The sequence below is a fragment of the Artibeus jamaicensis genome, unplaced genomic scaffold, assembly GCF_021234435.1.
Source record: "Artibeus jamaicensis isolate MK-2021 breed Jamaican fruit bat unplaced genomic scaffold, CSHL_Jam_final contig_851, whole genome shotgun sequence".
Taxonomy (NCBI): Eukaryota; Metazoa; Chordata; class Mammalia; order Chiroptera; family Phyllostomidae; genus Artibeus; species Artibeus jamaicensis.
Window position 1 is genome coordinate 14,446,107 of NW_026521986.1, and position 13,658 is coordinate 14,459,764.

At 45.9% G+C, this 13,658-nt stretch overlaps 1 protein-coding gene across 7 annotated transcripts in view; it reads left to right on the forward strand.

Annotated features, from left to right (window-relative positions):
* TTLL5 (tubulin tyrosine ligase like 5) overlaps positions 1–13,658 on the forward strand; it is a 259,197-nt gene that overhangs the window by 28,435 nt on the left and 217,104 nt on the right. For all 7 annotated transcript variants that reach the window (XM_037145212.2, XM_037145214.2, XM_037145215.2 and 4 more), the window contains exons 8-9: positions 2,341–2,410; positions 3,098–3,182. In XM_037145212.2, the coding sequence (XP_037001107.2) occupies positions 2,341–2,410; positions 3,098–3,182 (155 nt within the window). The remainder of the gene's footprint in view (positions 1–2,340; positions 2,411–3,097; positions 3,183–13,658) is intronic.

The following is a 13,658-nucleotide window of genomic DNA, read 5'->3' on the forward strand; positions in this document are numbered from 1 at the left end:
GAGTTTGAAATTGATATTATTTAAAATAAGTTAATTGGGGATCAATGTAAAGGAAACAGGCTTGAAGATAGGAAAAGGCCCTCATTAGTCGCTTATCAGTATAGAGCCATATACAAAGAAACTCTACCCAAACCATTCTTTCCTTGTCTGAGCTTACAATTTAATTCCTAATGTAGAAAAAAATGAGAGGTACAGACAATGGAACAAATAATGCAAGAGATTATGTTATGCATAACTCAGAGGACAAGTATGTGTGGCGGAGAAGGAAGGAAGAGGAAATGGCCGTGGACGTTCGATGTGTCATGGCGTGAAGACCATTATGAGCGTGTTCTCTGGTTCGGAGCAAAGTCGAGTAGCCATGCCTCTGTTGTAGCCTATAGGCGTTACTACTCACTTGGAGGAGAGTTAGTTGTTTTAGTTTTGGAACGCAGCCTGCAGTTGGCTGCTTTGAACTGTGTGATTGTATCAATTCTGGCTAAGCTTACTCAGAATGGAGATAGTACTACTTGTGAGAAACTGATCAAGACGTGTGAGGGAGTCGGAAACAGTTCGGGAATCGGTGTGGGTGACTGAGTCCATGAGCATGAATCAGTACTGATGTCACAGCGTCCGTGTCATGCACAGGTTGTGAAAGTTGTGTTCTAAGTTTGAGATAGCAAGCGTGGGAAATGAGGGGGGAATCTTGTTATCCTGACTCTGGAGTTGCTCATCGTGGTTGTAGATGTGTGATGTGTCACAGAATCATCCCTGTTTTATGATCAGTGCAGTATTTGGGATAGAAAATGCATGCTTATAAAGAAGAACGTTTGAATTTGGGGGGCAGTTCTTTTTAGTTCAGAACTGCAGAGGAAGGTGTGAATAGTGCTTGAGAGGGAAGCCTCGGAGCAAGACCGCCTGCGTTGTTCAGACGCTGCTGCCGTCTGTCACTGAGTGGTTGTGTGGCTCTGAGCAGGCCCCAGCCCTCGCTGCCTCTCCGCGGCTCTCACGTTGGGGCAGTGGTACACCTGCCTCATGGAGTCAGCCGAGGGTTAGATGAAATGATGCTTGTGAGGAATTAGAACAACGCATAGCAGCTGTTCGATACATTTGTTAAATTTTATATTTTGCTGCAGATGTTAGTAGTGATTTCTCTTGCCACTGTAGCCATCATCATCACAGTTATTATAATAGCCGCTTCCCTTTTGGATTTCTTTATCCTACACAGATTGTGGTGACTTCCAGCTGACTTCCATTCTAGCCTAATCTCACATCGAGTTGCTCTATTTCAGGTATTTAAATCTTACTATTTACTTAAGACTCCACAATAATTTCTTGCTTCCCACCATGCTCAACCTAAACACCCCTTGCCAGGAGTTCAGATCCCTTTGCCAGTGGGGTCCTTCCCTCCTAATTGTCTGACAGTATCTTTCATCGTTTCTCAGTTCAGTCCTTCAGCCCCAGGTCAGTGAATCTGCCCAGTGTCCATTCTGCTGGGTTTGTGCACACCATCTTCCCACGGTGGCCTCCTTTCCTGTCCACCACGTGCTTGACAGCTTCCGATGCTCGCCTTTGTGCTTCCAGGACGAACCTTCCCTGACTGGCCCCCCTTGACTGGTCCGCTCTCTGCCCTGCACCCTCACATCTTCCACTTGCAGAAATGCAGCTTTGTGTTCTTCTAAGTTACCTGTTTTGCTCTCCTTCCACCTAAAGATTAAACTCTTCGGGAGTAGGGGTCGGGCTCCGAGGGCAGGGATGACATCCGTTCACAGCATTGTGCAGTGCCTTATACAGTATCCAGCAATACTCAGAATTATTTATTGTAAAAACAACTCTTTTCTCGTCAAAAACTATTTAAAATATCTAGTTCCGTCTTTACATACAGTGGCATAGCGGACACCCGTGAGTGAGTCGGTGAGACATCACCCCATTTCATGGGGGAGAGATCTGTGAATTCTCTAAGCAACTTAATGAAAGCCCTCACCGAAGAGTAATGGTAGCATTTTAAAATTTGCATCGTCTTTACCTTTGGGAGAAAGCAATTTCTTATTAAGTAGCTTATATTTTCTTGGCATGTAACTACTTAATATCATGTATATAAATCTCTAAAGCTGTTTAGGCTTTATTTATTATGTGACAGATGCTGTGTAATTTGTTTCTCCCCACTGTCGTAATTGGATACCTTCAGTATTTATGGAAGTGCTGTGTTATGTGGCCAATTGAAAATACGGGTAGCTTGGAGGAAAACTTAGAGTTTTAGTTCTCTACATTATCATTTCCAAAAGATTAAGAATTTTGTTCTGGTACTGTAAGCTAGGGTCCCTTTGCATTTCCGTCCTTTCATTCTTTTTCTTTACTTAATAGCCGAACCAGATTTCCCTGGAAGAGAACATGCTGGTCTCCCGTTACATTAACAACCCCCTGCTCATAGACGGTGAGTCGCACACAGGCCCTTGGCCGGACTGGATTAGAGCTGCCAGATACTTTCTTTTGTTTGTTTACTTGTTGGACTCACCGGGATGGCATGGGTTAATGAAACTACACGGGTTTCAGGTGTGCAGTTCCTAACACATCTGTGTGTTGTGTCGTGTGTTCACCGCCCAAGTCAGGTCTCCTCCCATCACCATTTATCCCCCTTCACCCTCTTCTCCCTCCCCCCCCCCCCGTCCCGCTTTCCAACTCTGGTAATCACCGTTGATGGTCTTGCTTAATTTTGTAACATTTTCATAGTCTTCACTAGTCAGTCTTTATTAAGCTAGTGTGAAATTCTTGGCAACTGTGGCTTTAGAGATGACACTGGTTTCTTACTGGCCTCATGGGATTATTTTGAAGATGAAAGGAGACAATTTTTTAAAAGTACTTCATGGGTTACATAATAACAAATATATGTGAAAACTGTACACTACATATATATGTATAAAATCTCTCTCATTATATACATATGTGTGTGTGTATATATATGAAGTGTCTAATATCCTCTAAAAGCGAGGTGTGTGGGCCCTGTGTATTTTGTGGGGGGAGGAGGGCTCTTTCTTTCGTGTTCTTTGTTACATCGTCCTGTCCATTCTGTAACAGAAAACAGATGGGCTTAGTGTTTCCTGTGAATTAAATTTTTTTCTAGATTTCAAGTTCGACGTGCGCCTCTATGTGCTCGTGACTTCCTACGACCCTCTTGTCATCTATCTCTATGAGGAAGGACTGGCCCGGTAAGAGACACGTCAGGGCGGGTGGCGGTGCTCGTTAGAGTCCCACTGAAGAGGGTGACGGTCGGGCCTTTTCCTTCCGTTAAGTCAACTCAGGAAACCAGAGTGTGCCCAGATGGCCTTCAGGTTACTTTGTGGTCCCATTTGCATATATGTACACACGTGTGTGCAAGCATGTGTATGGAAACACACACCTTTCCCAGCAGCAGGCCAGGATCACATTGCGTTTTCAGGAAATGGCGGTTATGAAGACCCCAGGGTATTAGCATGATTTGTCATTGTTCTTCAGGATGGATCTAGGAAGACTAAAAAAATCCCACATCTATCTGTTATGTACCAGACATTTATTTTCTTGCTCACAATAACCCAGTGCTCGCTGCATTCGTGCAGTTGAGGAAGCCGAGGGCTAGAGAGGGAAGGGAACTCAAAGTCACTTTCCGGAGCCGTCCCAGTGGGTCGGTAGTGGAGCAGGAGTTCGAATTCGTGGACCCAACCACAGAGCTCAAGGCCTGAGCTGTTTCACGCCCTCTTGTACGTAGGAGGCATTAGCTGGTTTTTTTTCCACCTGCAAGTAATTAACTTTACCTGGTTGTATTATTCTGTTTTCTTGAAGTCTTTTTTAGGTTTTATGGTAATGTGACTTATACAATTAAGTTCAGGTTATAATAATTTGAAGTTTTGTTTCCCCTAACTACATAACTTTAGAGGTGGCAGGATTTTCATAGACTCTTTAATATGTTTAAAATAAAGTACATGGTCACGGCCGGGTAGCTCTGTTGGCCTCCTGATGCACCAAGGTTACAGGTTCGATCCCCGGTCAGGGCACATACAAGAATCAACCAATAAATGCCTAGATGAGTGGAACAACAAATAAGTTGACTTTTCTCTCTCTTTCCCTCCCTCCTTCCCTCCCTCCCTCCCTCCTTCCCTCTCTCTTTCTCTAAAATCAATCAATAAATACTTTTTAAAATAAGTATATAACTTTGCTTATGTTCTTCCCCCCATAAAACTAAATCATAAAACTTTTTTTGTCTCTCTATATCTACCTACCTACCTATCTACACAGAGTGGGCAAAAGTAGGTTTCCAGTTGTCCCCATGGAAGAAGACATGCAGACTATGAATACTGCAGTGCCTTTATTAACTCAAAAGAATAAACTAGGTTTACAGTTGCTTTTATAGAAAATAATACAGTAATTTTTAATGAGATCTTTTTCTTTTATTTATTATTTTATTTATTATTTTTTAAAGATTTTACTTATTTATCTTTAGAGGGGAAGGGAAGGAGAAAGGGAGAGAAATATCAATGTATGGTCGCCTTTCGTGAGTCCCCTGCTGAGAACTGGCCTGCAACCCAGGCATGTTCCCTGACCGGGAATCGAACTGCGATTGTGTGGTTCACAGGCCCGCGCTCAATCCACTGAGCTATACCAGCCAGGGCAAAATAATACAATAATTAATAATACAGGAACAAGCTGTTTTGTGTACCTACTTTTACCCTCCCGTGTGTGTGTGTGTGTGTGTGTGTGTGTGTGTGTGTGTACACCACTAGCCTTCCCTGAGGTTCCTCTGTGCATAGTGGCTTTTTGAAACAGCAGTTTGGAAGGTAGTCTGCAGTCTGCGAGCAGTCAGAACAAGCTGCGTGTGTTATTTTTTTAAATACACTTCAAAAACGGGAAACAGAATGGTTAAAAGAAGCCTGCCTATTTTAAGTATAAGTGCTTTGACACTTTTTCTTGTACCCTGAAAATTATTATTTTAGAATGGCTTTTTAATTATTTTACATTCTTAAATTTTTTGGTGCATCTTTTGACTACAATCTGAGGGTCAGAGCAGGCTGACCTGTGGCTGGTTGAGCTGTTTCTTTGCCTCACCTCTAGGTGGCAGTGACACCATTTATAAGCCCTGCCATATTCTTCACTAAGATTTGTGAGTTTGAGCCCTAGGAACATTGGAGGCTACTGAACCTCCCTAGTTCTGGCCTCCTGTTCCTTGAAAATTGTCCATTGAACTAAAAAAAGTCTGGAAGCTGTGGCTAGAAATAAATGATAAAGATTTATTCCAGGGTCTTAGAATTTGCCAACCAGAAACACAGCTAGGCAAAAATTTAGAAATATTCCAAAGAAGAAAGTGAAAAGTTCTTAGAGTGAAAAGTACACTCTTGAGAATGACCAATTCTGCATTTTTAGCCCTCGAATTGGTCCAGGATGGTTATCTCTCAGATGTCAGGCACCCTTGATGATGGATGCCAGGCGGGGTAGAAGATGGGAGGCAGGAGGTCTGGCAGAGTCCAGACAATGGCTGTCAGGTGGTCTGGACACCTGAGCCGCGCTGGGTGGTAACCAAGGTTATCTGGAGGTCTGGGGTATGTCCAGATGTGTAGGAGGGTGTTGATGAAGGACTGGAAAGTTCGAAAAGTTTAATTTCCCAGGCTAGTGAGAACAAGGATAGAGTCTTTTCTCACACCTCAATTTTCATAATGTTAAATAATTTTTGCAGATTGGTTAAAGTGACTTCATTTTATATACGCTTTGCCTTTACTCTTTCCTTAAAATTGAGGAGGGGAGAACTAAAACGTTCCTCAGTTTTCAGGTAAAGGGCTGAACCAGGCAGGCCCTTTATCACACTCTGGCTGCCAGCTCAGAGCGGACCCAGAGGAAAGAAGTTTTCTGTGATGTTCGCAGGCGCGTGTGCTCTCAGACTTTGAAGTATAGATTTAAAAGTCAAGTTCCCCTGCTATTTAGAACAAAAAGAAGGTAAAATGTAACCTTATGTCTGCTCAGGTGTATAAGGTGCTGAGGGTTTTCAGTCTTGTAACTTGGTATCCGAGCTTTCTCTCTTGTGTGTGGGAAACTTTTCCCCTCCCTCCCTCCCTCCCTCCCTCCCTCATCTTCATCTTCATCTTCATCCTCATCACACCTATTTCTTCCCTTTGCAGGAGTGGTGACATCCTTCCATAGCTGGGCTTCTTGAATACGGCAAAGACCCCAAGGTTGCAAGGGTATCATGCCAGCATGTTTTGCATGTTATTTCAAAGACATTTGCCCACAATATTAATAGCTCTCTCTGTTGGTAAAATTTGGCATAGTTTTAAGACCTCAATGGTTTAGACACAAGTTGAGAGCAATGCCAGTATTTGTTAGAATATATTATAGTCCCAGGGGTATGGCTCAGTGGATTGAGTGCTGGCTGGCGACAAGGGTCGGCAGTTCCATTCCCAGTCGGGGCACATGCCTGGGTTGCCCGGTCCCCTGTGGGGGGCAGGCCATCGAGAGGCAACCACGCACTGATGTCTCTGTCTCTCTTTCTCCATTCCTTCCCTCTCTCTAAATAAAATAAAATCTTAAAAGGAAAAAGAATATACTACAGATAGGCATGTGCTTTGGCTCCTCGGTGTACGCCAGAAGTCAGAATCCACTGAATTGAACAGCTTGGCCTGCCTCCAGTGGAAGGTGGGTAGACGTGCAGGGGCGGGCAAAAGCGGGTGTGCAGGTCCCAGTCCATGAAACGCTATTCTCATATGTTCATTTGTATTGCAACTGTAAACCCACGTTTGCCCACCCCTGTGTGCTTTAAATGTGTGCTTTTTCTCAGAATAATTTGGAGAGTGGTTTTTCTAAAAACTCAGACCAGGTCGAACCCAGAAATACAAATTTTCAGGGATTTGTCTCGGTTTATCTAAAAGTATAGATGAATGTAAAAGCTCGACAGATGAGCACCCCTGAAGATGGGCTGTGAGCCGGCGCCCCGTGAGGGCACGTTGCTGTTCCGGTGACTTCCATGTGCCCCTCTGTTCCTGTGCCTTAACTCGCTGTGTGTCTTGGTATTCGTGGGCTTCTCGTTAATTCTCAGGATCTACTCGGCTGTGCCGCCTTGTTCACCGCAGTCTGTAGCGTCTCCAGGTCTACAGCCGCTAGTAATCTCGGGTCACACCCATTTTACCTGGACATCACTAGAGATAATCAGTTGGAATGAGATCACTATGCTGTTTTACTTCGAGGCTCAACAGGAAAACCATAATCTTCCCTAAATAGACAAAACTGGCAGCATAGAGAGTTGGTTTCCTTCTTGGGAAAAGAATGGCCTTACCCTGTATCACTTCTTTCTGTTTTGGACCTCCAATTAAAGCTTAGGTGGCAGAAAGATTATTTCTTAGGACAGCTTATGAAGTAAGTATTTTGCGTTAATTTTTTACCTTCTTAAATTTGCTGAAGACAGGGTCCTAAGTAGTTTGTTTCTATATTAACAGTTTCCATTGCTTTTGTTTTGTTAACATAGGAAGTAGGAAAACTGTCATTATTCTCTCATACACGGGCAAAATGTCGAGGTGTTTAAAAAATCCATCTTGCTGGTGTTTGGGTCTGGCATCTGGCCCTAGAGGTCCACGCTGCTTTGGAGTTTCACGCGTGTGCTGCTGCCTTGCACCAGCAGGGGGCACTCACTTTCCAGGGAGGGTGGCATTCTCCACCAAGATGGTGTGGATTCTCTTTCCTGTCAGAGGTGGAATCCAAAAAGACTTCGTCCTGGATTTTACAGTTGTAGGTGGATCCAGTATGTGATCTAAACGATTTGACGGGGCCTTTTTTGTGACAGAGCTAATAGCCAAATTTTCACTGAAATAGGAAAAATAAAAAGTTTTAAAAAATTAAAACAAAATGGAGCTGAAAACCAAATGTACTGTCAGAGTCCCAGAGATAGGGAGCTCTAGCAACTGGGTGCAATGAAGGTGCCCCCCGGGACAGGAGAGACCGGCCCCTCTCCGAGAGTGGGAGGCGAGGGCCCTGAGGAGCCCCGTGGGGGCTGCCGTGTTTCCGCCACAGCCGTGCTATTCGGTGGAAATTCAGAAAAGACCCCAAAGCATGAGTAATGCCTCTCCCTCCCCCAGCCCCTTCTTCAGTAGCCTTCCTTGCTAATTAACACTGGCTCCGCAGGGATATTTACCTTTTCTCTGCTGGATTCCTGTGGTTTTGAAAGAATTCAGGTACTTGCTGGTTGCCAAGGAATTCGTATTACCTCACAGGCTGTACACTGTCCAGGATCTGCCGCAGCAGCGAGAAGGGGGAAGAGACAGCAGCGCGGGGGAGAAACCCTCTCCAGCCCTCACTGTCACCCTCCCTGGCAGGCGCTGGCTGTTTGTGAAGCTCGAGTCATTTCTGGCTCTGAAGACAGGGGATCAGGCTGGTAATCCCCTCCCAGACGGCTCCATAGGGCGCTGCCGAGTCACTGCAGCGCTTGGCAGTCTCGGGGCTGCAGCTGGTTGACAGCAGATCAGAGAGCTCGCGGGCCTCTTGTTCTCCTGCATGAGATTTTTCTGGGTCAGGCGAGGATGGAGCCCGGTGGCTCCTGCGGGGCTGCCCGAGGTGCTCCCTCTTCACCCCCAGGCCTCTTGGCTCTGAACCGCTGCACCTGCTGGAAGATAACTCATGGGCTGGGGTTTCTCCTCGGGGTCTGGCCTCCCCTCTTCTGTGTACATTTGTAGTGAGTATTTGTTAGGATATGTAGCTGTCAGGGGGTGGCCACCTCTCCCCCATCTACACTGTGACTGACTACGGTCTCGTATTCTTAGAAGAACAACATAGTTTTTTGAATGCAGGAAGAGAGTGGAAGAGACCTCCCTCCCTGTGCTCTCCCTCCTGCATGGGTTCTGTGCTGGTCGGGCTCCTGGAACGAGCCCTCGGGTGCAGTGTCCGTAGATGCCTATCAAGTACCCACCGCGTGTCTCACGCTGAAGTCCTTCCTTCACCCAGAAACTCAGGAGCTTTGGACAGACTGTCACCACTGTCGTGATTCTCCCCGAGAAACATTAGAAAGCAAAAAAAGATTTAATCTTAAAGAGATTTTTGATTTAAGAACTTACTGTCAGAATTAAGATGTCAGAATAAAGGTAATTCTTATATGTTGCAGTGTGGTAAAAAAATAGTACCCAGTTTCAGATTTGGGAGAGAAAGTAGAGCCCCGGCTTCCATTTTCGCTTAAAGGTCAAGGCTGTAACATTCTGTCGGGGCAGCTTTCTCTAAATTTTGATTTCAGGGAGAGGGAGGTTCGGGATTTAATTCATCACTTAAGTTTCAGTGCGCATTAGGATAAGTATTTGCAAACTGGGTCCTGGGGTACCTAGGAGAGAGTCGCCCTTTTCAGGTTGTTTCTAATAAAGAAATTGTGTTGAAGCCTTTGGGCCTGAGTAGGATGGAACCTGGTACACGAAGATCTCAGTCACGAGGCACACATCTAAATGCCCACAAGGGCATTCACCAGAGAGGTCGGCCAGGTGGAGACTGCAGAACTGGAGATCACTTGTCCCACCTAAGGGACATTTATTACTCAGTGCCGGAAGCTCATTGGTATGTGGTGGTGCCGTAGTCCGACTGTTTGTGTCACACCCGCCTCTCAGTCAGTCCCGACTCCCGGCGGCCCTGTGAATGAGCGGGGGCCACAGTGTCCTGGCCTCACCGGCCCCACTCCGCTCCTGTGGTCCCTGCCTATGGCTCCTTCCATGGAGTCAATCCAGCTCACGTTTGCTCTTTTCCTGCTGCCTCCTATTCTCCCTCAGCATCATTGTCTTTTCCCAAAGGCCCTGCCTGCTCATGATGTGCCTGAAGTAGGTCAGCTTCAGTTCTGCCACTCTCACCTCCAGTGAGGTTTCAGGTTTAATTTGCTCTAGGACCGGCTCGTGTGTCTTCCTGGTGGTGCAGAGAATCCATAGAGCTCTCCCCCAACACCGTATTTCCAACGAATCATTTGTTTTTCCTCTCTGCCTTCTTCACTGTCCAGCTTGCGCATTCATACATACTAATGGGGAATACGAAGCTGTGGTTGATGCTGGCCTTGGTGTCTGATGGCACATCTGTGCTCATAACGATCTCGCCTAATTCTCCCATCGCTGCCCTTCCAGGTCTCAGCTTTCTCTTGATTCTTGAATTCCTCTGAAAGTTTGTGTACCCTAGCCCCCAAATTCTTATGTTGAAACCCTACCTTGCAATATGATGGAATTAGGAGGTGGGGCCTTTGGAAGGTGATTACATCATGAGGGTGGAGCCCTCCTGGATGGGATGAGTGTCTTTTTGTGAGAGAGACTCCAGGGTGATTGTGCCCACCTCCGCCCCATAAGCTCGCAGCGGGAGAGGCTGCCTGCCTGCCTCTGGGTCTGGGGTTCCCAGAACTGGCAGGAGCGGCGCCGCTCTCTTGTTTCAGAGCAACACAGTTTGTGGTATTCCGCTGTAGCAGGCTGAGTGGACTAAGACAGATGATATTGCTGGATCTTTTGTATTTGTTTATTTATTTATTTATTTTTAGGGGAGGCTGAACCATCTAGATTTTTATAGAGAAACTTTGATTGTAGGCTTTTAATTTGGAAGCCATTTCAAACTTACAGAAAAACTGTAAAAATAATATGAAGAATTACCTTTTCCCACGTTCAGATTTCGCCAGCGGTCCTGACTGTTTTTTTTTTTTTTTTTTTAACAAAAGGACCCAGTCCAGGGTCAGATGTTAAATCTAGTTGTCACGTCTCCCAATCGCCTTCAGTGCGGACAGTCCCTCAGTCTTCCCTGGATTTTTACGGCCACAGTAATTTTGAAGATTACAGGCCAGTCATGTTGTAGAAAGTCCCTCAGTTTGGGTTTATCCGGTATTTTCTTATGATTTGACTCGGGTTTTTGGCCATAATGTTACCGAAGCGATGCTGTGTTCTCATTGTGTTACACCTGGTGCCACGTGGTACCAGTGGTGCCGGCCCGAGAGGAAGGTGGTGTCTGCCGGGTTTCTTCACTGTTCACTGTGCGTCCCCTCTGTAATTAGTGAGTGTCTTCTGAGAAGATACTTTGAGACCCTGTAAAGTTTGGTTCATCTCATTTTCACTTAATAATAATTTTAATAATCCATTGCTCTGCTTGCCCGAATGAATATGACTATGATGGTGGCCAGATGATGACACTCTAATCCCGTTGTTTGTTTTTCACTTTCCTCATTTGGTATTTTACTCCAAGAAGAGCTTTTTCTCCTTCCCATTTATGTATCGATGTGGACTCAAGGATCCCTGTTTTATGTAATGAGTTGTAATTCTTTACCGTCGTGATTTATTTCCATGCTGAGCTTGTCCCTGATTTGCCCCTTTAAACTGGCTTTTGTGCCCTTCTGCCACGTGCCCTTGCCCTTGAGCGCAGGGTGTTTCAGGCTCCTCTCCTCCTTTCTCTGTGTCGGACGTGGAATCAGCCATTCTCTCCAGGGAGCACTGGCTGCCCTGATGAACGGTGTTTAGGAGTCAGGGTCTGGGCGCCAGATGCACTCATGGCCTGGGGCGTCTCCGCTCTCGGGCCCTCACCACGGACCAACCCAGGAGACGTGGGTGTGTGCCTGCGTCCGCATGCACGCACACTGACCTCTGCATGTATTTTACACCTGTGTGCCTACGGAGGGGGGAGGGGTGGCAAAAGTATGTTTACGGTTGCGAGTACACAAAACAGTTTATTCTCGTATCATTTTCCATAGAAACAACTGTAAACCTACTTTTGCCCTACTGTGTATTGAAAAACAGGAGTTCATATTCATACCTCCAATTCTAGTTCAGAACTACAAGGTTTATTCTAGCTTTTTCCCTTTCTTAAAAAGTCTCTCTGACAATGAGAAATCTCTCATTACCTTCAACAGATTTATTTATTTCATCAATTCTCCTGTGGGTAGCCAGTCTCCTGACCTCCCTGGTTATTGGCCCACTCAGACGCCCTCCTGGTGTGGACTTTGACGCCTGTGGGGCCACCTGGTGTGGGTGACGCCCTTGTGCTGGCTCTGGGCTGCCTTCCGTCCTGTCCGCCATCTCCCTCACCTGAGCCCCGGCACCACTGGGCTGCAGGGAGGAAAGTTGGCCAGGTGATCCAAATTTAAGGGGAAAGAAACGTTTGCGGGTGAATCAGAACTTGATGGGACCAATGGAACCACTGGTCTGGATAATAGGAAGGAGATGTTGCAGGTGGTGGTCAGAGCCGCTGTGGTCTGTAACACAGGTTTCGGTGGGAACCCTGAGACCTCCCGGGTCCGGGGGAACGATGAGCGTGTACACCCACCTTTCTGCTACGCAGTCTTCTCCACGTCCCGTCGGGCCAGGCGAGGAACGGACTGTAGCACCTTTGTCCTTTTGGGTAACTTTTCCATTGAGTTTGTGTGTTTTTCCTCCTCTAAATTTTACTTCTTACCACTTCTCACCCTCCATAAAGGTCTACTCAGGCACTAATAATCTTGTTTTTGCTGGGGTTCGGAATGTAAATTCCCTAGCAGAAAGGAAGATTAGGAAGAAAAAAACCTCATTTTTGAGAGATGCAGTCCTACTGAAAAAAAAAAAAAAAAAAAAAGTACGTAGGGATGACAGATGTGCCGGGTTACAGTGAACCACCAGGCTTTTGCCAACCTTTTCATGTTGTCGACGGAATTAGATCAGTGCTCATGTTCAGCAGAGATGAAAACCTCTGTCTCTGAAGCATAACCTTTCCCCTCCCTCGAAACCATTCTTCTTTTGAGGGGAGGATGGCAGGAGGTATGTCACTGTGAGGTAATGTCTGGGTGAGGCAGGCAGCCTCCATGGGGTCAGCATGGGCCCCCTTTGCCATTTACAAGAATTCAGAGAATGACTGTCTCCCACTTGCATGGGGAGGTCCGTAGAAGAATATAGATGCATATATAGAGACAAAATGTACTCACCGTAGAGTGACGTGACTAGAAGTTAGGGGATAACTACTGGAAGTTTCTGGAAGTTTGAGGTTCCTCTGAGTATAGACTTAAAGCTCATCAAACTCTTGCGCCTTAGCCATTCATGCCTGGTCATCCTTTTCTCTTTGTCCACATCCTCCTTCCTGGCCTCATGTTTGTTTGTTCTAGTTTTGTGTGTGTGTGTGTGTGTGTGTATGTGTGTGTGTGTCTGTGTGTGTGTTTTTTTCTTCCTTTTTATGTATTTCTTGTACAGGGAATTAGGGAGTGAATGCCCTGGGGATGGGTGAGAAGAAATAGACAAGGGAAATTTTTAAATGCTGCCCTTTTAAAAATTTATGTTGACTTCATAGTCCGAGTGAGCATATGTAAATAATTTGTAAATCGACTTCTAGGATTTTTTTTTCACACGCTTGGATGTGCCTCTGGGGAAAACCACTTCAGTGAAGGGCGACCCGGTTCTGGTGGTGTGTAAACAGGGCGGTACTCACCAGGACCGTGCGGCTCCAGTGTCCTCTATGGATGCTGAGCATCACTGGAAAGCTCTCTCTTCCCTGCTTGCTTCCTGCAGGGCCGGCGTGTGTATTTTATATCTCTGTCTTCTTTTGACCGTAGTCCAGGATATCGAGTTGCTGCCCTGTTTTCAGTGGGCGCCATGTTTAATCTCTCTGTCTTCTGTCTTCCTTCCAAATTCAGGAACTGGCCTCCCACACTGTGCTCATACTTAGGCTATTCTGCAGACTTAGGCTTCGTCTGCTGTTAGTGCTGCTGATGTTGTTGTTCT